The sequence below is a fragment of the Mycosarcoma maydis genome, chromosome 2 (assembly GCF_000328475.2).
Source record: "Mycosarcoma maydis chromosome 2, whole genome shotgun sequence".
Classification (NCBI taxonomy): domain Eukaryota; kingdom Fungi; phylum Basidiomycota; class Ustilaginomycetes; order Ustilaginales; genus Mycosarcoma; species Mycosarcoma maydis.
In genome coordinates this window covers 127,591-149,153 of record NC_026479.1, presented here as the reverse complement: position 1 = coordinate 149,153, position 21,563 = coordinate 127,591, and the positions used below count along the sequence as shown (strand labels likewise).

General features: G+C 55.1%; 9 protein-coding genes across 9 annotated transcripts; 4 read left to right on the top strand and 5 right to left on the bottom strand.

Moving 5' to 3' along the window:
* Positions 1-321: 321 nt before the first annotated feature.
* On the bottom strand, positions 322-2,802 carry UMAG_00878 (uncharacterized protein; the record flags this gene model as incomplete). The annotated part of the gene is made up of 1 exon (XM_011388595.1): positions 322-2,802. One exon carries the CDS (start codon positions 2,800-2,802, stop codon positions 322-324), a length of 2,481 nt encoding a protein of 826 aa, XP_011386897.1.
* Positions 2,803-3,695: 893 nt separating this feature from the next.
* Positions 3,696-5,027, top strand: UMAG_10569 (uncharacterized protein; the record flags this gene model as incomplete). The annotated part of the gene is made up of 1 exon (XM_011389033.1): positions 3,696-5,027. One exon carries the CDS (start codon positions 3,696-3,698, stop codon positions 5,025-5,027), a length of 1,332 nt encoding a protein of 443 aa, XP_011387335.1.
* Positions 5,028-5,501: 474 nt separating this feature from the next.
* Positions 5,502-5,591, bottom strand: UMAG_10568 (uncharacterized protein; the record flags this gene model as incomplete). Its single annotated transcript, XM_011389032.1, has 1 exon — positions 5,502-5,591. The coding sequence occupies one exon, from the start codon at positions 5,589-5,591 to the stop codon at positions 5,502-5,504; it is 90 nt and encodes a 29-aa protein (XP_011387334.1).
* Positions 5,592-6,793: 1,202 nt separating this feature from the next.
* Positions 6,794-8,653, bottom strand: UMAG_00876 (uncharacterized protein; the record flags this gene model as incomplete). The annotated part of the gene is made up of 1 exon (XM_011388594.1): positions 6,794-8,653. The coding sequence occupies one exon, from the start codon at positions 8,651-8,653 to the stop codon at positions 6,794-6,796; it is 1,860 nt and encodes a 619-aa protein (XP_011386896.1).
* A 644-nt stretch (positions 8,654-9,297) lies between these two features.
* UMAG_00875 (uncharacterized protein) lies at positions 9,298-10,237 on the top strand (the record flags this gene model as incomplete). Its single annotated transcript, XM_011388593.1, has 3 exons — positions 9,298-9,510; positions 9,718-10,032; positions 10,133-10,237. 3 exons carry the CDS (start codon positions 9,298-9,300, stop codon positions 10,235-10,237), a joined length of 633 nt encoding a protein of 210 aa, XP_011386895.1.
* Positions 10,238-11,291: 1,054 nt separating this feature from the next.
* Positions 11,292-11,624, top strand: UMAG_00874 (uncharacterized protein; the record flags this gene model as incomplete). The annotated part of the gene is made up of 1 exon (XM_011388592.1): positions 11,292-11,624. One exon carries the CDS (start codon positions 11,292-11,294, stop codon positions 11,622-11,624), a length of 333 nt encoding a protein of 110 aa, XP_011386894.1.
* Positions 11,625-12,728: 1,104 nt separating this feature from the next.
* Positions 12,729-14,186, top strand: UMAG_10566 (uncharacterized protein; the record flags this gene model as incomplete). The annotated part of the gene is made up of 2 exons (XM_011389031.1): positions 12,729-12,777; positions 12,865-14,186. The coding sequence occupies 2 exons, from the start codon at positions 12,729-12,731 to the stop codon at positions 14,184-14,186; spliced, it is 1,371 nt and encodes a 456-aa protein (XP_011387333.1).
* A 134-nt stretch (positions 14,187-14,320) lies between these two features.
* UMAG_10565 (uncharacterized protein) lies at positions 14,321-16,342 on the bottom strand (the record flags this gene model as incomplete). The annotated part of the gene is made up of 1 exon (XM_011389030.1): positions 14,321-16,342. The coding sequence occupies one exon, from the start codon at positions 16,340-16,342 to the stop codon at positions 14,321-14,323; it is 2,022 nt and encodes a 673-aa protein (XP_011387332.1).
* A 1,247-nt stretch (positions 16,343-17,589) lies between these two features.
* UMAG_00872 (putative L-aspartate 4-P-transferase) lies at positions 17,590-19,509 on the bottom strand (the record flags this gene model as incomplete). The annotated part of the gene is made up of 1 exon (XM_011388591.1): positions 17,590-19,509. One exon carries the CDS (start codon positions 19,507-19,509, stop codon positions 17,590-17,592), a length of 1,920 nt encoding a protein of 639 aa, XP_011386893.1.
* Between the last annotated feature and the right edge of the window lie 2,054 nt (positions 19,510-21,563).

Sequence of the window (21,563 nt, the reverse complement as noted above, 5' to 3'; positions counted from 1 at the left end):
TTGGCAAAAATTGAATTCGTGTCAGATTCACGATTATTGGTGATGGCCCCTCAGATCGCCTATGCAGAGCCGAGCAGCTCATCACGCATGTCCACACCGTGACGCGTGACAGGTGACGACAATCGTGAATTCAAACTCGTGACTCTCGGTGCTCGTGTCTGTCTCAGTCACAGTCAGAGTGTCTGTGAGTCACGACTGTTTGGCGACATTCGAAGCGATGCCGCATTCTCCAACGACACCGGCTTCCATGCTAATCACCCCATCTGCTGCTATCAACCATGCCATTTCTCCGACCAAGTCAACAGCTTTCGATCGATCGCTTTAGAACCGCTGTGTGCCCTCATACCGCCGGAAAATATCCTCGCTCGCCGCAAACATCTCACTCGCCATCCTGTGAACCTCTGTGCCTGGTCGATTGTAGATGAGGCTGTTGGCAAACATGCCCGCCAACGCCTTTTGCAGCTCCTTGGCGCTGGCGATCGAGCCTTCCTTGATACGAGCTTTGATGGTCTTGATGTCGAGCGGGTTCTTGATGAGCGTGTAGTAGTCAGGCGCGTCCTGTTCCTTGATGGGGGCATGGAAGAGGTTTCCGTGTGTATGGTTGGATACCTCTGTGAGCAGCATGGATAGCAGGTGTGCGGTTTTGCGCTTGGCTGCCGCAGCTTCGCGAGTCGGTGGAGGAGGCGTGCGTTTCGCCCGTCGCGTGCAAGACGCCCGTCGACGCACAGGTGTACGTCGCGAAGACGGTTTGCGTGACGACGACGACTCGGCGTCTGAATCGGCTCCGTCGTCGTCATCATCGTGCTTTTCAGCGTCTGCTTCTTCTTTGGCCGCTGTCTCGACCGCAGCTCCAGCTTCAGCTCCAGCTTCTGGCTTAATGTCATCAGCAGCATGCTTAGATTCGTCTTGCTCCTTCAAGGGCAGCTGCTTGCTAGGAGATTCGACCGACTTGACCTCTTCCGCTTCGCCCTCATCCTCATCCGAGCTGTCACTATCACTGTCGCTATCATCGCTGTCACTATCACTGTCGCTGTCGCTGTCGTCCTCTTCGATCGATGTCGCCTTCGATTTCTGCTCCTCTGCTTCCTTCTCCACATCCACAGCATCGGCCTTGTCCTCCTCCGCTTTCTGACTCGCTTCGTCAGCAATCGCCTTGCCCTTCTCGCTCTCCGCCGTCGTGCCCATGGCATCGTCCGCCCCAACCGCTGCTTCGGCTTCGTCCTCGCTATCTATTTCTGCATCCGACGATGAGACCTTCTCAGCTTGTGCTGTGCGGGCCTTTTTGACTGGCGATTCGGATTCGACGTGCGTTGCTTTGTCCATCGCGTCTGGAGCTGCGGTAGCGTGTTCTTGTAACTCTTCGTTTTGGTCGTCGCGTTTGCGCTTGTTGCTCACAGTAGCGGCAGCCGCAGCTGGGGAAGTCGTAGCTGTACTGGCCGTTGACTCGGCAGCTGCCGTAGCAGCGTCTGGAGTGGGTACATTCTTCTGCGCAGTTGATGAAGCCGCTTCTCCAGGCTGTTTCTCCTTGACCACCACCTCTGCTGGCGGTGCTTCGGTGGGTCGTGCTGATGGCTGTGTGGAGGAATTCTTGGCTGAATCTGCTGGTATTTCTACCGCTGGCGTTGCAGCAACCGCCATCGACCCTCCCTCTGCCTGCGCCGAGAGCTCCATGTTGGTCTGTGTCTCGACCAGCTGTTCCGCTGCTTTCTCCACTTCTGCACCGAGCGCCTTGCTTGCTGCCGCCGGATCTTGCAGCACCTTGATCGCCGCTTCCGTTGCCGCAGTAGCGACAGCTTGCTCCGCTTCTTCGGTGGTCATTGCATCTGCCACCTTGCTCACTGCACCGGTGGTGCTGCTTGTCTCGCCATTGAGAGCACTCGTAGCTGAAGTAGCAGAGGCCGCCGCTGTCGGAGCTGGTGCTGTGTCTGAAGGCGGTCTGGGAAGCGTTACTGCCGGAAGTACAGGAAGCGTAGTAAGACCTGGCTTTTGTTTGGAGGGAGAATCGTCGATGCTCGCTCTCCTGTCGCCAAGCTTCTTTGCTTTGTTGCTTGCGCTGTTAGGCGCAGATCCAATTCCGGCAATGTCAGATCGCACGGGCGAAGGTTTGGACAGATCTGAGCAGCTCTCGCCTCGCGGTCTTCCTTTCGCCTTGGCACTCTTGGGCGTGGTGGAGGCAGTGGAAGCAGGTGTCGTCGGTCCTACTACAGACGCCGCGGTGCTCCCCGGGGTGGATGGTGGAAGCGGTGGACCGTTAGCCAAATTCTCCATCTCGATCCTCAACTCCATCTCCAAGCGCGCATCGGCTTTGCCCGATCTGATCTCATCGATTTCCTTGACCAAGCTCTTGAACTGTTCCTCCTTCTCCTTGATCTGCTCCTTCAACTCCTCCATTCGTTCCGCATAGAGCAGTTGTGCGAGTGCCAGTTGCGATTTACGATCGGTTCTCGGCTGCAGACCACGTGGTTCTTTGGGTTTTGGAGTGCCAGAAGCGGTGGATTCTGGAGGGATCTCATCTTTCCCGAGAACCAGACCACGTTGACGCATGAGTGCGATCCAGGCCCTTTCGCATTCGCGCGTACCGAAGATGCGGCCTAGTGTGAGACCTGCATTGGCGGCTTGTTCGAGGCGCGACTGTTGTCGGATGAGAGGATGCGCAAGTAGGAGTGCCGAGACGCGGCCCCAGTCTGGTGGAGAGGTGCCGATCTCGTGTACGGCTTGTGCGAGCAGGAGCTTGTCGCGCAGCGAGAGTTTGGCGAGCGCAGATGGCTGTAGCGCATGTGGAGAGGGGATCATGGGATTCATGTTGGACGAAGGCATGCCCATCCGGCGACAAAGTTCCAATAGTTGGTTGGAATGAAGCGAATGGGCTGACTGGTGACGGGCAGTGCACCACTCTCCTTGGACACCAATGACGGACAGTGCAGCCCGCACAGCCTAGACAGAGGCTTCGTTGATGCTCTGATGCTGTCGTGAGCGATGGAACTGTGAGTGTGCGATCTTGATCGGCACGTGTTTCAGCGTAACTGCACGTTGGTGATTCGAGTGGCTGACGTGCCTCTGGGAGCTTGCGCTGATTGAAACGGTTGCAAACGACGATGGTGGAGCACAACCAAGATGCGGCGATTCTAAAGATGCGAGCGACACTCACACTTTGGATGTGATCCAAGCAACACGTAGAAATCGGGATTGAACATCGCCGATTCGATCGATACTGAGTGTCTCGACAGCGAAACAGTTTCAGTCGTGTGGATCTACAGTCGTGAATTGCAACGGGTGCTGCGTTGTTATTCGTGATTCTTGATTTGGTTTCGTAATTATTCTTTTATCCTGATTGTAGACGACTCACGCCTGGTAGTAGGAATCATGAATCGGCGAAGCAGCCCAAATCCGACCGACTGTGAAACGATTCTTCGGAAATGCACCGACCAGTCGTAAGTGCTTGATGGTCTTCCAACCGCTACCCAACGCTGCTGTTATCGGTCGCCACGAGACAGATAGTCCGATCCACACAACTTGGTACAAAGGGTTGATCCAGCACATGCACTGTGTGCGTACCCCGTCGCTCAACGTTGCCGATCATGACGGCGACACCGGACCCATCCACATCCACATGCGCATCCGAGTGTGCATCGAGCTCTGCGCTTCGTGCCGAAATCTACGAGCAAAAAGATGAAGCGTATTTTGGATATTACAGCATGCTTTCGCATCAAGCTCAAATGTTGCAAGATACGGTGCGAACCACGGCGTATCAACGTGCGATCCTGAACAACGCGCGCGATTTCCAAGACAAGGTGGTCATGGACGTTGGAGCAGGCAACGGCATCTTGAGCTTCTTTTCAGCTCAGGCGGGAGCCAAGAAGGTGTTTGCTGTGGAGGCGTCGAATATGGTCGAGTGTCTGCAGAAGGTGGTGGATGCTTCCAAGACGCAGAGGCCGTCGGAAGAGGTGAGTAAGGAAGAGGAGATGTTGGAGTTGATGGGTGCGGGCGATGCCGGCTTGGGAGGCGTGAGTTTTGGGACGACGAATCCGAAAGAGACCAGGAATGCCTGGTTGGCTGGTAGGTTGGTGCCGGTACATTGCAAGGTGGAAGATGTGACACCGGAGCACTTGCAGGGTCATAGTCAAGTGGATACGATTGTCTCGGAATGTTTGGGTGTGTTATTGGTGCACGAACGCATGTGCGAGAGCTTTCTGGATGCTCGCGACAGATACCTTGCTCCTGGCGGATCCGTGTTCCCTTCTGCTGGCACTATCTGCTTAGCGCCGTTCGAGGACAAGCAACTGTGGAACGACACGGCCAACAAAGCCAAATGGTGGCTCAACACCAACTTTTACGGTGTTGATGTCTCCCCCTTTGCAGCATTGGCGTTTGAGGAGAATTTCTCGAGCCCCGTCGTCGGCGTTTTTCCTGCCCAGTGTTTGCTCAGCGTCTCGAGTGACTACGTGATCGATTTCGCCACAATCAGCAAGCACGAGTTGCAGGAATTTACCGTGCCTGTCGAATGGTCTTTCACCAACGCCGCAATCGTTCATGGCTTGGGTGGATGGTTCGATTTGCATTTCAATTCCCAATCGGCTACGCCACCCAACGACTCGGATACCCTTATGGGCGATGCGAACTCCAACACAATGTCGCTCGCCGCTGCCCTCAATACGATCAAATCTGCATCTGCGTCTGCGTCAGCTTCAGCAACCGGATCCAACCCATCCTCGATGGACGCAGTGCTAACCGCGCTCCCCACCATCGACCCCACCACGATTTCTGCCAATACCAACTTCATGACCACTTCCCCGTACGCCGAACCCACGCATTGGCAACAAGTGCGTTTCCTCCTCCCCGAACCGCTCGCCGTCAACCGCGGTCAGAAAATTTGTGGAAGTGTTCACTGCAAAGTCAACGACCAACGCTCGTACACCATGACCGCTCTGTTGAGGATCCAAAACTCGGATGGAACCGCGGTCGATAGTCGTGCCACCACAAGAAAGGCAGTTTGGAGGTTGGACAGGCAGACGTACTCTTGGTCATAAATCAAGCACACAGGAAGGAACATGGTGACCGAATGTGCATAAACAGGGAAAATTAAAAGTACATGTTATAAAAAATGCAGTGGTATGAAAGAGTGACATGGAATGCAGCAAGACTCGTGAGTGTGACCGGAGGTGGCAGTGACGTGCTTCGGTTTTGACGAAAGGTGTGGACCTAGGTTGTGGTTAAGATGGTGGATGTGCCCATGGTGCCTGATTGGGACGGAAAGATATGCGGTGAATTCAGCCGCTGGCCCAAGGCCTTTGCTTGAGAGATCCATGCGCATTGATCACTGGACTGTGGATGTATCCGACCTTTTGGACGAATGACGAGGCAGCAGTCACAGAGTGCCGCGGGTGCGCAAGATGCCAGTGTAGACGTTCTAGGCGGCTCGAGCCGGCGGCCTACGCACCTTGCGCAGGGTGATTCATGGTTGATGGTAGACGTGGGCTATAGATGCGGTGCAGAGGAACCTCTTACGCCTTGACGTACTTTCCAAACATGATCAGGACGCCGATGAGGAACACAAAAGCGTGGAAAGCGGGGTGGTTGACGGGGCAGGCCATCTTGATGAGCGTTCTTGGACCGGGAAAGTTGATGCGTACCGCTGTGCAGATGTTCACTTGGGGATGCTCTTCACTGAGGATGGTAGAAGCGTGAGATAGGGGCCGTTAGAGAGTGGGAATTCTCGACCTAACCCCTGCTTATAACGAAATCACGATGGAACGGGATGCGACGCGAGACGGAGGCGTCGAGGGTAAGCGGCAATATCTGTGATTGTGAGATGAGACGAGAGACGAGACAGAGGAGAACAGCAGAAAAAAGGGTTCAAGTGAATTCGCGGCTATGCACGAAGGCGGCGCTACCACAGCTGTGATCCACGATTTGTGATTCGTGATTCGTGATTGCGAATTTCACTTTTTCAAACGCAAACGCTCCGAGCGAGCAACGCTCCCCGAAATACTCCATCCAAATTTAGTCTCAGTCTGAGTGCCTTCGCGCCTTCGCGCCTTCGCTAAATCCGACAAGTGTCAGATACGGTCTCGGATGCTAACTTACGCCAAATCTGTCATTACCTCGCTTGCAACCATAGTGACACGTCGATGCGGTTTGCCACAGTTGCTAGTGAGATCTTTCGCCAACCAAGGATAGCCAATCAATGGAGTCAAGTTTGTCAGTGGATCAGCGCGCAGGCAAAGTGCGCAGACGTCGAACTGGAACATGGCGCACAAACCACCATCGTGAATGTTCAGCCTAGGGCAAGAGACACAGACACAGAGACACAGAGACACGAGACACGAGATATCCAAGATTATGTATATGTAGAATTGATTCGAGCCAACCATCCAGCGTACAGGTCAGAGAGACGGGTCGTGCAAAGCGATGCGAGAAAAACAAAACGGAACAGAGAATGGCAAGCGGAGCGTGTCGGAAGGCATCGATAACGTCATTGCTGCTGATGTCGATCAGAACGGGATATGAATTTGGCGGGCGAGGACAGGTCAAGTTCCAGAGTCGTGCATAGACACAGTGCGACATGGGAAGGGACATGAGAGGCGGACACAAGTAGTTTGTAGATACGGCCATCGATCATGAAGCGTAGAAGCAGGCAGAGCGCGAGGATGGATCGGACGGCAATGTGGGCGCTCAGGGCAGGAGCTGGGAGCTCGGGTATCTGCCTTCTCCACGACGATGAAAAGCGTCAGCGATTTGGCTGTCCGCCGCGAGCAAGCTTGCATCACCGGCCGATCCGCCAAGGATGGGCTGCTTAGTAGATCTCACCAGTCAGCTCGTACTGAGCCCAGCTCTGTCGAGCAGTACCGTTCTGAGCAGCCTGGATCAAGCTAGGGATGCAAGAGCAAGGGTTGGCGCCGTAGGGTTGGTCGTCGAGATCCTTGGGAATCCAGCCGTACTGAAGACCCGTCTTGTAAGACCAGTCTGGGTTGTTGTCGTTGCGCCACGACCACAGGATCCATCCACCACCCTGCTCGTAGACAAATTGCTGCGTCCTAAAGTTCCTCGCCATAAACGCCATGTATTTGACCGAGTATGGGTAGTCGGGTCCCGGAGGGAACTTGACAGGTCCAACCGGCAGGTCGCGGTCCGCAGCACGGTCACCGTTGGGTCCGTTGACGCCCCACTCACCAGCGATCGAAGGGTAGTACTTTTGCGAAGTCTCGAAGCTTGAAACCAGGTTGCACGCCTCCTGAAGTCGTTGCGTATCGGTAGCCTGGTGCTCCCAGTCGCTGTAGACAAAGTAAGGGTGTGTGTCAAGCAGAACACGATGGCGAGCACGCCCCGTCCAAAAGTTCTGCCAGTACTGCAGACCCTGGAAGGCATCATGGATCGCTAGCAGCATGTTCGAGTACTTGTTCCAACCATCGGGGATGGCAACCTTGTTGCGCGCCCACGGGTAGTACTTGTTGAGCAGCTTTTGCACAGCAGGTACCACATTGCCCTTGGGCTCGTTGACCGCTTGAATGGCAGTGACGACACCATCGTAATCCGAGTGAGTGAACTCGGTGACGAGACGGTTGAAAGCGTACTGGGTCTGTGTGTAGTACGCAGGGTTGTTGGCCCAGTTGATGGGACCGCTGCGTCCCGAGTTGTCAAAGCCGTTCTGCGAGCCGGGTACACTGTGAAGGTCGATCCACACTTTGAGACCGTACTTCTTGGCCATCTGTACACCCTCTTTGAGCTTGGCGAATCGGTTCAAGGTGAGATAGGGAGCGTTGGGACCGACGGCCTCCTTGAACATGAAGTAAGGCACGGGAATACGCACGTGGTTGAGACCGGCATCCTTGATCGCCTTCCAGTCATCCTCTGTCATCCACTCGTCGAAGTGCTTCTGCAGGACATAGGCAGCCCAGCCGGGGTCCGAGTAAAGACCGGCAGTCCATTCATCGATGATAGGGTTGGGATAAGGCGCGTTGATGGCGTGATCGTTGAGCGCTTGCATGAGCGAGCTGTCCATCCAGCCCTCAAAGAGGAGCCAGTTGCCAAGGTTGACACCCCGAACCTTGTCGTTGGTATAGTCGAAACCCGAGTCTTTGGGCAAGTTGGGAAGCACCTTCGGTGCGTTGATGACGGCATCCTCGCGTGTAGCCTCGGACAGATCCGCCTCTTCACCCCACGACATGGGCTCGGTGACGTTCAAGTTAAAGGTAAAGTCGGGCGACGAGCTGTGTTGGTTGGCGTGGCTGTTGACGCTGAACGAGAAGCCGAGCGACTTGGCAGCGCTCTTGACGGCGTTGGCAGCCTTGTAGGGTGAGATGGCATTGCCTACACCGAGCATCGAGGTAGCTTTGTCGAGTCTGTCAATGGCCGACTCGAGACGATGCTGGACATTGTTCCAGAACTGCTGGCTGGAAGACTCAGGACCATTGACGGGGATATAGTGAAGTTCATCAAGGTACGTCTCTTCGAGCTGCTCGTTGGAGCTGAGTCGCAAGCGACGCGCACCTGAGAGCTGACGAGGATCCTTCATAGCTGGCATGCGCGGATTGACCGTGTTGCGAGCCTTGTATGGCGAGACACCCTTGTAGTTGCGAATCGCAGGAAGCGCTTCGGTGTTGTCAGCCATCAAGGCGAGCGCAATGGCTGCCAGACCGAACGAAGTGATCTTCATCTTGGAATGGATATGCTGCTGTCGCGACTGTGAGGGCGTGTGGCTTGGTGATTGTGTGAGTGAACAAGCTACTGCTGTGGTCCCAGTCTAATGAGAGCAGCGACCGGATGCGATTTGGTGTGATGTGGTGTCACCAAGTCTCGATGATGTAAGGAGAGCACAGTTGCAATGGGGTAACAGTTGGGATCGGGGTATAAGAAGGGAATGAGGAAGCGTATACGTCTGATAGCAGAGGAGAGGATAGTGGTTAGCTGAAAGCTGTAGGTGATGAGGAAAGGAAGGGAAGAACGAGGTTGGGGAATGTGTGGAAACTAGGGGCAGTTTTTATAAGATTGAGGGACTGGTTGAACACGCAAACTGTATGCTAAAGTCAGTACAGACACACCAAGCGGAGTTGATAGGATTGCCGAACAGACTCCGCATGACGGACGAGGAGGTAAGACAGGCGAACGAACTTCTCCTAACCGGGGATCTGGGTAAAAAAAAGGTGTCCTATTCAGGGGCAGAGACAAGGTAGGTAAGAGGCTAGCGCTGACAAACCAAGCTGAGATTGTACTGGAGAAGTTGTTGCCAAGAATGGCAGTACGAGTCGGACAGGGAAAGCATGACAAGCGGAGCAGAAGTTGGTCCCTGAACGCTTATGCATGCCTAGTTTATCGGTTGCTGATCTGGCAGGCATTGTGCTCAAGAGGAGGAGCTTGCTCAAAGACGAGGTCACTTGGGATCAGACTCTCAGGACGCAACACTTTGCTGTACCGTGTGGGATGGCGGCGATAGAGGTTGAAAGCAGCCTGCTTGGCATGCAAGCCGACGACAGAGTCAGAGGGGACAAAGCGAATGTCGTGCATCAAGCGCGGGTAAGTAGCCAAGAAGAGGGCACGCGATGCATACTCAAAAGGTTGGAAGAGCAGCCACAGAGCGCTTGTGCGTGAGCTTGGTGGTGGCCTCCTTGTGCGATGATCTGCAATCGTTGCATGGCACCTTGCGATCGCTAGTTAACATAGAGATGGATGCGAAGGTCGGTGCTTGCTTGAGGCCGCACCGAAGCTCTCACAGTTGGTTAGTGCATTGAAGAAAAGAATAGGGCGAGCTTGCCACGGCGTCTTAAAGTGGCGGTGGATAATCACAGAACCTTGACGACGTGCATGGACGTCGCTCTTTGCCTGATGCTCTTGCGTTGTTCCATCTACACAGCGCAACTCGACTCGGGCGAGCCCTCCATCAGCGTCAGTGTAGAAGCGCTTCTAACAAGCCAAGTACACTCGACATACATCCGCAAGACACACAAGCAAGCAAACACATTTGAGTTGCTGACCCGTGAGAGGTTGTCACTTGCTCTCTGGTTTATAGCAACCGCTGATGGCGCCTGCGCATACAATGTGTGTGGGCGGTAGAGTGTCTGATTCGAGCTTAGCATGTGAAGTTACTGTTCTGTTGCGAGTATGCGTGGAAACGTTGGATGGTGAATCTACGCCGCAGCTCTTTGTCCCTTCGTCCCTTGCTGAGCAGCCAAACAAGGCAGGAGCGGAGCGTGTGCGTGTGCGTGTGCGTTTGCGAATTATGGCAGGTGTTGGTCTCGCCTAGAATACTTGCATGTCATCCCTCGTCTCGTCACTCAACTTGATTCCAATCAATTTCTGTTTTCCAAACAGGCAGGTAGGAAAGTGAAAAACGAGTTATTTCTTATCAATATAGCTTAGGCAAAGCCGAGCGAAGAGCGTTGGAAAGTATTAATATTTATTATACAATAAGTTAGTGTGAAGCAGTCACGAGTCACGAGTATTACAAATAAATAAATCACGACAAGAGAGTCATAACTTACTGCAAGTCAGTCAAAGTCGCCTTCACGCTTTATCCGCCGCCCTGCAGCTTTTGTATTTTGCCTTGCCGCCTTTCCTTTTCTGGCAACAACCAACTCGTGACTTGTGAAGCGCAAAGCGCAAAGCGTAAAGCGTAAAGCGTAAAGCGTAAAGCATGAACGTCAGTTGCGAGTGGTGCTCGTGAGTCACGAATGAAGGATGCTGCTGCAAACACAAGAATCGATTCGTGATTCACGATGGTATCATACTGTACATGTTCTCTTGTCCAACTCTGGAACACGCTCGCAAGTCTTGAGTGTCAACCTCGTCAAAGCAGAGCGCTTCTCCAAAGATTTTGATTTTTTCAGCCCAACAACGGCACGTAAATGTCCGCGATCGACCATCGAACTTGGCAAGCTGTGTGCTGTGCTACTTCTGGATGCATTGCATTCACTTGGTTCAGAGAGTGTCTATCCTAGCCCTTACACGCTGCTGGATGTGTCAAGCTCCGCAGCCTGTCCTACACATTCAACTTCCGCTCCCATTTTCAACGCGCTACGACGTCTGCAACATCCGCTATCCCCTCCGTTCCTACCCAATGCTCGCCCTAAGTGAACTTATCGTAGATGTTGGTGCTACCCCATGCGCACCATCACGACTTTATGCAACAACGGGATTCCAATCCTCATTGCGGCTACCGTCAATCTCAGTTGCATGCCGATAAACTCTCGCCTAGCTAGAACAGCCGAGAGAAGCTTATCCTCTGCGAAATGCCGAGGCAAGCGATCGATGTCAGGCTACTTTTTTTGAATGCATCTTGAACTTGCTCCATCGGAAACATGGTTGCCTTCCGACATTTTACAGCCGCAATCCATGATTTCGATTTAGCCCCTGTCTTGGACGTGTGGGTTGCCTCTTCGCAACTGACCTCCCCACTTGACGCTCAGTCGCCGCAATCCTTTGTCGTAAGAGCCCTCGCGATAGTCTTTACGACCGCGTTTCTTGGCACCGATCTCGCTCCCGTCGGCTCGATCGATCGATCAAGAGATTGCAGAGATCGTCGTCTGATCGTCGCATTACAAGATGCTCTTGTGCATCGATCGGATCTGACTGTTGCAGGAACGAGGCTGAGGCTGGTCAGCCTCGACCGACCTTGTGCGGCTCCCAACTGACATTGTCACAGTCGTCGTGAGTGAGTTTCTATTCTGTTCACTGCCATCGAGCGGTCTCAGTCAGTTCTTGATGTTGTCTTACGACTCCACTGGTCAGACAACACAATCGCACTTGACCTTGTATGATCCCTTTGCTTGACACACAACCATAGCGCTGTAACCGCGCTCGAGTCTCGAGCTAATTTAGAGCTCGGCAGACGGTTTGTTCCTTTCACCAATCCGTTGTTTGTTTAGCTGACATGGTCGGTTCTCGAGCTCCCTACGAATGCTGTTTTCTACCCCTGCCTGCCGAAGCCAAGCCCTGGCTTGAAGCTGGAACCGCTTCTTGCGCAGGGTCCTCGGTTCGATTGCAACACGCTCAAGCCCCACGCGACCCTAGTTTGAACGGCGTCCTCCCACTAGTGCCGTTTGCTGCCCCACATTGACCTCCTCGTGCCTTTCTGCGCTAGGTTCCCCTTGCTGCCTCTTGCTGCCTCTTGAATTCGGGATTCTCGACAACTGATCTGATGATTTCATCTCTTCGACTACGAGATTGAGCTCACATGACCTGACGATACAACAGACGCCTGTTGAGGTTAGGTTGACCATAGACCCGAAACACGAAACCGTGAATAATTTTCCTATATGTTACAGCGTTAGTCCCACATCGACGGAGCTCAAAAAAAAAGCAGCTGTGGAGTTTGATGTTTCACGTTTGGAGCCTTCATCGATCGGCGCGAGACAGCCCCCGATCCACAGTCAGCACTTGCAAGTCCGGAACCGAGCTCGAGCCTGGCGTTTGGCGTGTCACGGGCCACAAGACCCGCGCAGCCTTCATTCGTGATTCTACTGACCACTTCACGCCAACACAGCCCCTGCGTTCGTCCTAACACACTGCACAAATCAGAGATGCTCTTGTTGCCGTCCTCGGATCTCTTGCTTCTCGCCATCATCCATCCGTAAATCAAGCTGATCAAGCACCAGCACATCAAGACGCAACACGTACAGCATTTGGGATTGTCTAAGATCTTTCACAGACGCAGCAGCCGCTCCCTTCACCACTTCTTACCGCCGCCTCGCCCCGCTTCTTCGATTGCAGACGAGTAGCAGGAGCACCGTGACACGATGAACGCCGATCTTCTGGCGTCGATCCAGAAGGGCAAGGGACTAAAAAGTAAGCTGCATTGGTATGATTCACCGACTCAAGACTTGCGTGGCTGACTGAGACCTGAACTTGTGGTCGTCTCTTTCCTATCCACAGAGGCCGTCACAAATGATCGATCCGCACCGTCGATCGAGCCGAAAAGTGGCGGTGGTGGTGGTGGTGGTGGGGGAGCATCCGGCATCATCCGCTCTGGTGATGCATCGTCAGGCGGAGGTGGTCCAGCGCTTGGAGGGCCGCCGGGCCTAGGAGGTTTGTTTGCGGGCGGCATGCCCAAGCTCAAACCCAGCGGTGCTGGCTCCAGCGTCAACACGAGTCTCGGCAAACCGCCTGTTCGACCTGGAGGCGGCGCTCCACCTTCTCGTCCAGCCGCATCATCTCCAGCTGCTCCGCCACCGCCTCCTCCGCCGGCTACGGGGCGACCTGCGCCGCCCCGAGGACCGCCTCCTCCGCCATCTGCAGCCGCACCTTCTTTGCCATCTAGAGGCGTTCCACCTCCGCCCAGCAGACCAGCAGCAGCAGCACCCAGTGGAGCTCCACCTCCACCTCCGCCCCCGCCTCCAGCTGTTAAACCTGCGAGTAGTGTACCCATCGCGCCTCCGCCGCCACCTCCGCCTGGTCGACCAAGCACCACATCTTGGGCTGCACCGCCTGCACCGCCGCCTCCCAGTAGACCAAGTACGCTTGCACCTCCAGCGCCACCTCCGCCGCCTGCGCCTCCTGCGCCGCCTGCTGGAAGACCAACGAGCGGTGCGCCGGATGCACCTCCTCCGCCGCCCGCGCCACCTGCTGGTCGTCTGAATGCTACTGCGCCGCCACCGCCACCACCTCCTCCACCTGCTACAGCGAGACCGAGCGCAGCAGCATCTACAGTAGCAGCTGCGCAAACGCCAACTGGACCGTCGGCTGTACCTCGACCGACACCGCCTGCTATTGCTTCTGCTGCGGGATTTGGGGCGCCACCATCGCGCACCGTGCGCGTGCCTCCACCTGCACCATCCTCTGGAGCTCCCACACCACCGCGCCGATCGGCAGCGCCGCCGCCGCCGCCACCTCCACCTCCCTCGGCTCACTCACGTACCAACTCTGGAGGCGCTCCGCTTGCGGCTGCGTCAGCTGGTCGGGGAGCACCGCCGATTCGAGCCTCCATGCCTCGCGCTGCTCCACCGCGGTCCGCAGCAGCCCCACCGGTTCGGTCGGCTAGCTCCAGCCTAGCCCGTCCGAACACAGCCACAACGTCGTCGTCAGCTCAGCCGAGCCGCATCCCAAGCCCACCACTTACTTGCGGCTCATTGACGTTCACTCCGAGCACCCAATTCCCGCCACCAAGGGCGTTCAATGCATCCGCAGCGTCGCAGCATAGCTACCCGAGTGGCAGCTCGAAAGGGTCCTCTTTTGACTTCCGCTCCATGGCTGCGTAGATCTTTGTACGTAGGCTTGTAATCCACATGTGCAACTAGAGTAGTCAGTGTCCGGCGCGCTGTGAGCATGTGGCTTTGTATTCTGAAGCTCGTGTATCTAGGTACATGCGTGATGGGGGACAGGGTCGGGGGGTCTACTTGGGGAGCGTGAAGGGCGGGGGGACGGGGAGAGGTCGGAAGGACGAGGAGGACGACGATGGGGATTGGGCGGGTTGCGGTTTTTGCGGATGCACGACCAAGCGCGGTTGTTTCTCGTGGGTGAAGCGTGTGGGTGAGGCGAGGGGGACAGAGTTGGTGTGGCGCTGGGCGCGGTTGTGGGTGGATTTGCTGCGCGGGTGCGCGTCGGGGCTGCGGTGGCGATACGATCCGAGGCGCGAATCGAGGATGGGCGGTTTGACGCTTTTGGCGCGGTGGAGTGACTTGGTGCGTTGTGGAAACGCGCCGGGTAGCGATTCGGAGGCGTGGCCAGAGGTGGTGGAGGAGGCGGTGCTGCCGAACGTGCCTGCGGTGCCTGCGGATGCGCCGGATGAGTGCGTGAGTGATGCTTCGGCTGGTAAGCGCGAGGATGCGAGTGTCTGCTTTTCCAGATCGGCGAGCTTTTCGGTGAGCACAGAGAGCTCCAGTTTGGGCGCACCTCGACGAGCAGGGTTCTTGAGAGCCGATGTTGAGGTGGTCTTGGGTGGCGCGCGCGTAAGTACAGGTGGACGAGGCGGTGCAGGTCCACGCGAGTACACCTGGACAGTGCCGAACGCCGACTCTTCAGCAGCTCCGTTGGCCATTCCTATACCGGCGATACCTGCAGAAGACTGTCGTTGCGAGATATGCCATCCCGTGCTACCACTCGTAACCACAGGATTGCGCGACGCCAGATCCGTCTGTCGAACAGCACCTCTCTGCTGGTCGCCAGTCGCAAACGAATACGCATCCCTCTCCATTACGCCGCCGCTCGCCTCTTCCACCTGCGCTGTAGCCGCCCTCCTGAGCGATCGCAATCGATCTCCCAATCTCTGACTCAATCCCCTCTTCACCCCGCCATTCTCCACGCCTTCCTCGAGCATTCTATCGTACTTTGCTCTCGCCTCTTGCTCATCTCCATCCGGTCCGCCATCGTTAAGGTACTTGGGCTTGACACCGAACAGGCCCATACTTTCGTCGCTGACCGATGTCAGATCCGATCTGGATCGCTTCTCGCTTAAAATCCTCTCGCGATAGCTATCCGCTAAATGCGGTGGAACCGCAAACACCTCGTCGCCCACCTCGATCAGTACTGAGCCGTCCTGCGTTCGACGCGCGAAGCTGCCGAGCTTCTTCTTGGTGAGAGCTCGACGAACCGATCGAGCCGCTCCGAGCGCTGGCGCCGTTGTGAAACGATCCGGCTTTTTTGGCTCGCAATCGCCATCGAACGAGTAGGTTTTACGAAGATTGTCACGACGCAGCTGGTCGTGTGCTACGCAACGTGCGATGGCAATGAGCAGCATGAGCGCCACCAACCCGGCTGCAGCGAGACCCGCAACCACGAGCGGGAACAATTTGTTCTTGGGTGACATCAGCGACGCCGAAGTGACGTTGTCCTTGTTGGTCGGCGTCGCGGTGGTGGAAGAGCTGGATGTGCTAGTTCCGGTGTTGGTGGATACGGTGGAAGATGCTGGTATGTTGCTCGTGATGAGCCTCGACAATGGGATGGCTGAGCTCGTCGGGGTGGTTGCTGTTGAGGCGACCACAGACGAAGTAGGCGAATTGGTGGCAGAGGGAGAGGCTGAAGTGGAACGATCCGAGCTTCCAGTCACACTAGCGCTTGCCGATCCGCCACTACTCGCAGCGGCTGACGGACTGGCCACTGCAGCGAGAATCGAAGCAGGAAGCGCATTTCCACTCCCCGTATCCTCACCATCTCCGCCATTACCGCCAAACAGACTCGGACTCAAGCTCAACTGCCTCTTCCTCGGCAACGGATGAACCGTCCACTGCCAACCTGTCGTCTCCCCCCCGTTCAATCCCGGCATGTACTTACCCGCTAACGAGTGGATCATCTGATCAAACAGATCGCGCTGCTTCCCATTACCCTCCACTGTCCTTCCCCCCACCTTGCTTGCATAGCCGACCTCACTACCCACCGACACTACGGCCAGAAACGCTACGATCCACTTTGCCAACATTTTCGATGTTTGGTCCGGGCGAAACAAGAATCCGGCTTGTCCTGCGCTGATCCAAAGTGATACAAACAGTCTTGCAGTGACTTAAAAGGGGTAGCTTTGCATCTATCAAAGCTGGTCCCGAGGTATTGCTTGGCTGGTGGAGTCCAGAACCTGCTGAACAAATGAAGCAGCCAGAGCGAAAACAAGAGGAACGAAAGAAGTAAAAAGAAAACAAGCGGGGAACCTGCCCCAAGGGAGTGAAGACAAGTGATCCGATCTCGAACGAACGTTGAAGACGATGGTGTTGGAGTTGCAGATGGAGGAGAGAAGGCAAGCGAAGCGGGCAGCTTGGTGAGCAAGAGTGGATCAACGCGGTTTCTCGAGTAGACTTTCGTTGAGCGATGGCTGAGAAAACGCGAGCGCTGCTCGACTGAGCGCATGCCAACCCATTCGCGATTCTACTTGAACTTGGAGAGCGAGCCAGGCACATCCGACTCTGTCGCCCTTCAGCTGCACTGTTCTGTATGGCCAAAAGATCCCTGACCGCAAGCAATGCGATGCCACAATCAAGCCCGGTACGCCCATGTCGATTCAAAACGTTCATCATGCAGTAATTGACATGTCTCGTCAACCATGTCGAGACTCGACCACAGACACTCACGAGTCGCGAGTGTTATTAGTCAAGGGTTTGTTTGGAATTAAATTACTCACTAATCTGGATCTACTTTTTTTTTCCAACTCGTGACGAGGACAACAACAAGGTCGTGCAACGTTGCACCTCTCATTTTTGAGCTCGCCACACGAGAGCTAGAGCTAACCACAGGCATTCGTGATTAGCAGCGGCGTTAGCCAAACACACTGTCGCCGACCATGATCCAGCATCTGGATCTGCATTTACAGAAAAAACATCCGAAAGCACAAGTGCATCTCAAAGAGAGCCTACAGCAAATGCCGGCCAACCGCACACACATCTACAGAGCGAGACGCACATCAGACGGTCAAACGACTTGGGACTGTGGTGCAATGACGTTATCTAACGAGACTCACGACTGGATACAAGTACAAGAATGGAAGGTAAGAACGAATGCAGGAAACAAGGGAGATGCTTTTGAGGGTGTTTGGGTTGGACCAGCAGGTGCGAATGGGATACGACAATCCGATCTCGTGGATACCTTGATATGCAATGGATCAGGAGGTGCCAAGGAGGAACCCAGGAACGCTGTTGGAGCGTCCTCTTTACTCGTTGGATTGGGCAGTGTTGCAATGGTTTAGAAGAAGGACCTTCCGAAAGCGCCGGCTTCCGAGTTACTCGGCTTTGGACTGACCTCCAAAACGCTATAATGGATCAAGTTCAACGCCTTGACCGCCAGCTTTTCATGCAACACACACGAGATGTTGATCTCGCTGGCGCCCTGGCTGATCATCTCGATGTTGACGTTTCCGTCTGCCAGCACGGTGAACATCCTTCCGGCAACACCGACCATGTTTCTCATATGCTTGCCGACCAAACTGAGGATCGCCATGTCGGTCAACACGCTGACCGTGCCGACCTTTTGGAGGTCGGCCTTGACTTTTTCCAACGTCCTCGGCCTTAAAGCGGCAGCCATGGCCATGGAGACGTGTACCTCGGACGTGGAGATGAGGTCGACAACGACGCCGTACTTGTCGAGCGTGCCAAAGATCTTGGCAAAGAAGCCGTGAGAGACGGTCTTGCGGTTCGAGTGGACGTTGAGCACGAGCACGTTGTCCTTGATGGTGACGGCTGTGGGAAGCTTACGCTCGCCCATGACAGGACGCGTCGCTTGGGCGTTGGCCGAAGAGCCCCAGGCGGAAAAGTTAGATTTACTCGCTGAAGGCGTCATGGGTGGTCGAGGCTGGTCGACGTGGCCATCGACGAGTTTGTCTTCGGATCCATCGTGACCCTCTGGAACATCGGGAAAGATGACGGTACCCATTCCGGTGGGGTTCTCGACGTTCTTGATGCGGATAGGGATGGCTTTCTTGATGGCCTGTTCCATGGTGAATGGATGGATGACTTCGCTTCCGTAGTAAGTTAGCTCGGCGGCTTCTTCGGGGGTGATGGCGGGGATGAGTCGAGCGGTAGGCACCTTGCGCGGGTCTGCAGTGAAGACACCGTCGACTTCCTTCCAGATCTGCAGCTCCTTTGCATTGACGCCGACGGCGCACAAGGCGGCGCAAAGGTCCGTGTAGCCACGACCGATCTGCGAAAGCAAGGAACCGGGGACGTTGCCAAAGTAGCCGGTGACGACGGGAACACCGGAGCAAGCATTGAGACGCTGGCCTAACGCTTGACTGAGCGAGTCGTAGAAAGTCTGATCGAGGGTAAACTCGCCTTGGGAGTCTTGAACTGCATGTGCTGAAAAGGAGGGATCGACGATACTCTCGAGGGTGACGAGCTCTGCATCGACGCCAGCATCGCGGAGGGCGCCAACGGCGATGCGACACGAGAGACGTTCGCCTACGCCGATGATGATATCTTTGGACTTGGGTGAAATCTCTTCGATGATTTTGGCGGCAAGGAGAAAGTCGCGCAAGCGATCGCAGTCTTCCGTGATGTCCCTCTCGAGCTGTTCGAGAAGGAGCCTGTCGTTGATGACTGCCTTGCGTGCGGAAGCGAGGTGATCGGAGAGGATGCGATCGACGGTAGCGTTGAAGCCGATGGCAATGTCGGTATCCGAGTCGGAACCAGCGTCGCTCTTTGCGGCGGTGGACTGTTCGGTATTGGCGGCGGCAGTGGTGGTGGTGTTGAGCGTGAGCTGTTGGAGCTTGTTGTCGAGCGTAGTGCTACTCAGAGACTCGACACGACCGAGCGGAGTTCCACGTGAGCTGGACTTGCGAGAGAAGGCGGAGCCAGGACGGTGAACCGGTGTTTGGGCGCCGTTTGCGATGGATGTGACCGAATTGGACAAGGAGGCAGCGGGCGTAAGCGCCTCGTCGAGCGCCTCACCAGCGGCTTGAAGAAGGAGGTTGGTGGTGCCGAGCGCTTTGGTCTGGCCGGAACGAGCGGAACAGACGATGGCGACCTTGTTGCCTGCAAGGTAGGAGGGTACAATCTGCTGTGCGATGGTGTGGAGGAACTTGCCAACACTGGTACCGCCGTACTTTTGTATGATCCACTCGGCGCTGGGATCATCGGGAGGTCCTCGAAGATGTGTAGTGGGAGGCATAACTAATGACGAGCACGTTGGATGGTTGGAAAGTGGTGATGGTGTAGACAATGTTGGGGAAGGGAGGGTGCAGAGGCGGAGGGGTACGAATGGCGGTGATGACGATCGGCGACGAGGTGAAGAAATCGCGATTCTGGAAGAACAGCGTGCGGCTTTGAATGGTTCGTGATTTGTGACTCGTTGCTGCTGCACGTGACGGGGCGTGGGTGCTAACTTAAACAAGGCGTCATTTGAAGATTCACGAATAACTATATCACGGATAATATTCTAAAATCGTACTCTTCACGATTTGATCGGCTACCATCTGTGACCAATCGTGAAACGCAGAGTTATCGCGAAAATATCGGCCACCCAGCTAACGAATCGCCGAATCGTGAATCGCCTCTACGAAACGAAAAAGCGAAAAGGGGCCAAGGCAGTCACGAGTCACGAGTGTGAATCGATCCACTCACTCGTGACTCACGCACGACTTTGATATGCTAGCGCAGCCAAGCTCGTTACTAGGATAGTTACATGTTAAGTTGGTTCTGGCATGAATCTATCCAGACACGCACGACGAGGGAGATGCAGCTCACGATGTGAGTAACGAGTGATCCACGATCGTGGACCTTACCCTAACAACCCAAGTCTAGACCTCCTTTTGGTACAGCCGGTTAAGGACAAGGGGCAAGCGTCTCGGTCGGTTGCGGCCATCGGAGCGATTTACAAGTACAGATGAGGAGGGACGGAAGATCACAAAGCATGAATCACGAATATCAGGATAACTATTCACGATTGGTGGAAGAAGCGCGAGGCCCGGCCTCTAAAAGAATTGAGAACGCCGTTGGCGGTATCTAAGCGAATCACGCAACGAGGCGTAGAGACACGAGGTGAATTCGCGATTCACGATTGTCATGGTAAGCAGGCTTTCTAACGTGTACAGCCAAGCCGAGTACAGCCAAGCCAAGTACAGCCAAGCCAAGACGGGAGACGGCGGTTTCTGTTCCAGCGTGGATCTGGCGGCGTTTTCAACTGTGGCTCGGTCGCATACGAGGCGTTGAGCGAGGCCAGCTAGCCAAGCTACTGCAGTTAAGCGTCCAGCGGCGTTCAAGCAAGGCGTATTCAGCGTTAAATTTGTGTATCCTATTATAATATTATACATGGACGCCAATCGCTGATAACTTGAGTTAACTACGTTGAGTCTGTAATGACCCAAGTCGTAAGTCGTGAGTCGTGAGTGTGTCTGTCAGTCAGTCACGAGTGTCAATCGTGATTTGCTTGTCGATGGAGATGTGAATGTGACGCGTCGGCAGGGATTCCACTTGCATCGGCCGGCATGCGTTTGTGGGAAATACAGTTAAGTTAGCTTAGTTACCTTGGTGACCAACATTCACGGTCTATGCAGTGTCGTGGGGACGAGCGTGCAGACACGTTGCAAGCTTGCCGAGGATGCTCCGGTGGGCGCTGCATCTCACGTCCATCAGCACACGTTACATTCGTGATTCCATTTGTGACGGTAATCGAGCCTCATTGCGCCGATCGACAGACGAGAGCCGTGAGTGGTAAGGCCATGGTGCACCATGATGCGCCGTGTATGCAGCAAGCTGGGGGTGATTGCGCCCATCGAGACACGTAGTCATGCAAGCGCTTCTAAGCAACCGAGATGCACTTGCTGGCGACGCGGCGCTGGCACAAGCTAGCGACCAAGCTACTGTAATGGTGGGCTATCCTGGGCGATCGACCAACGGAGCCACATGCCGCCATTCAGATCGAGAGTCGAGATGAGCTTACACTTGCTCGGGATCGCTGGGGTCTCCCGTTTTTGGACGTGGTTCCTGATAATTATCCCGAATCGGCCCAAGCACGTTGGAAAGAGATTCACGATTGTGCTAACTTTCCTCGTGTCCACTCGTGACTCACTGTTCTGCGTGACTCAAGTGACTGTGTCGGCTTGTGGATCCCGCTTTTGGAAATTTGAATTCGTGATTCCTGAATGGCAGCCAGCATTCCCTGAATAACTTGACGTTAGCTTTCATGATTCACGATTGTGGTCAGTAGGAAATCCCGATGTTGAT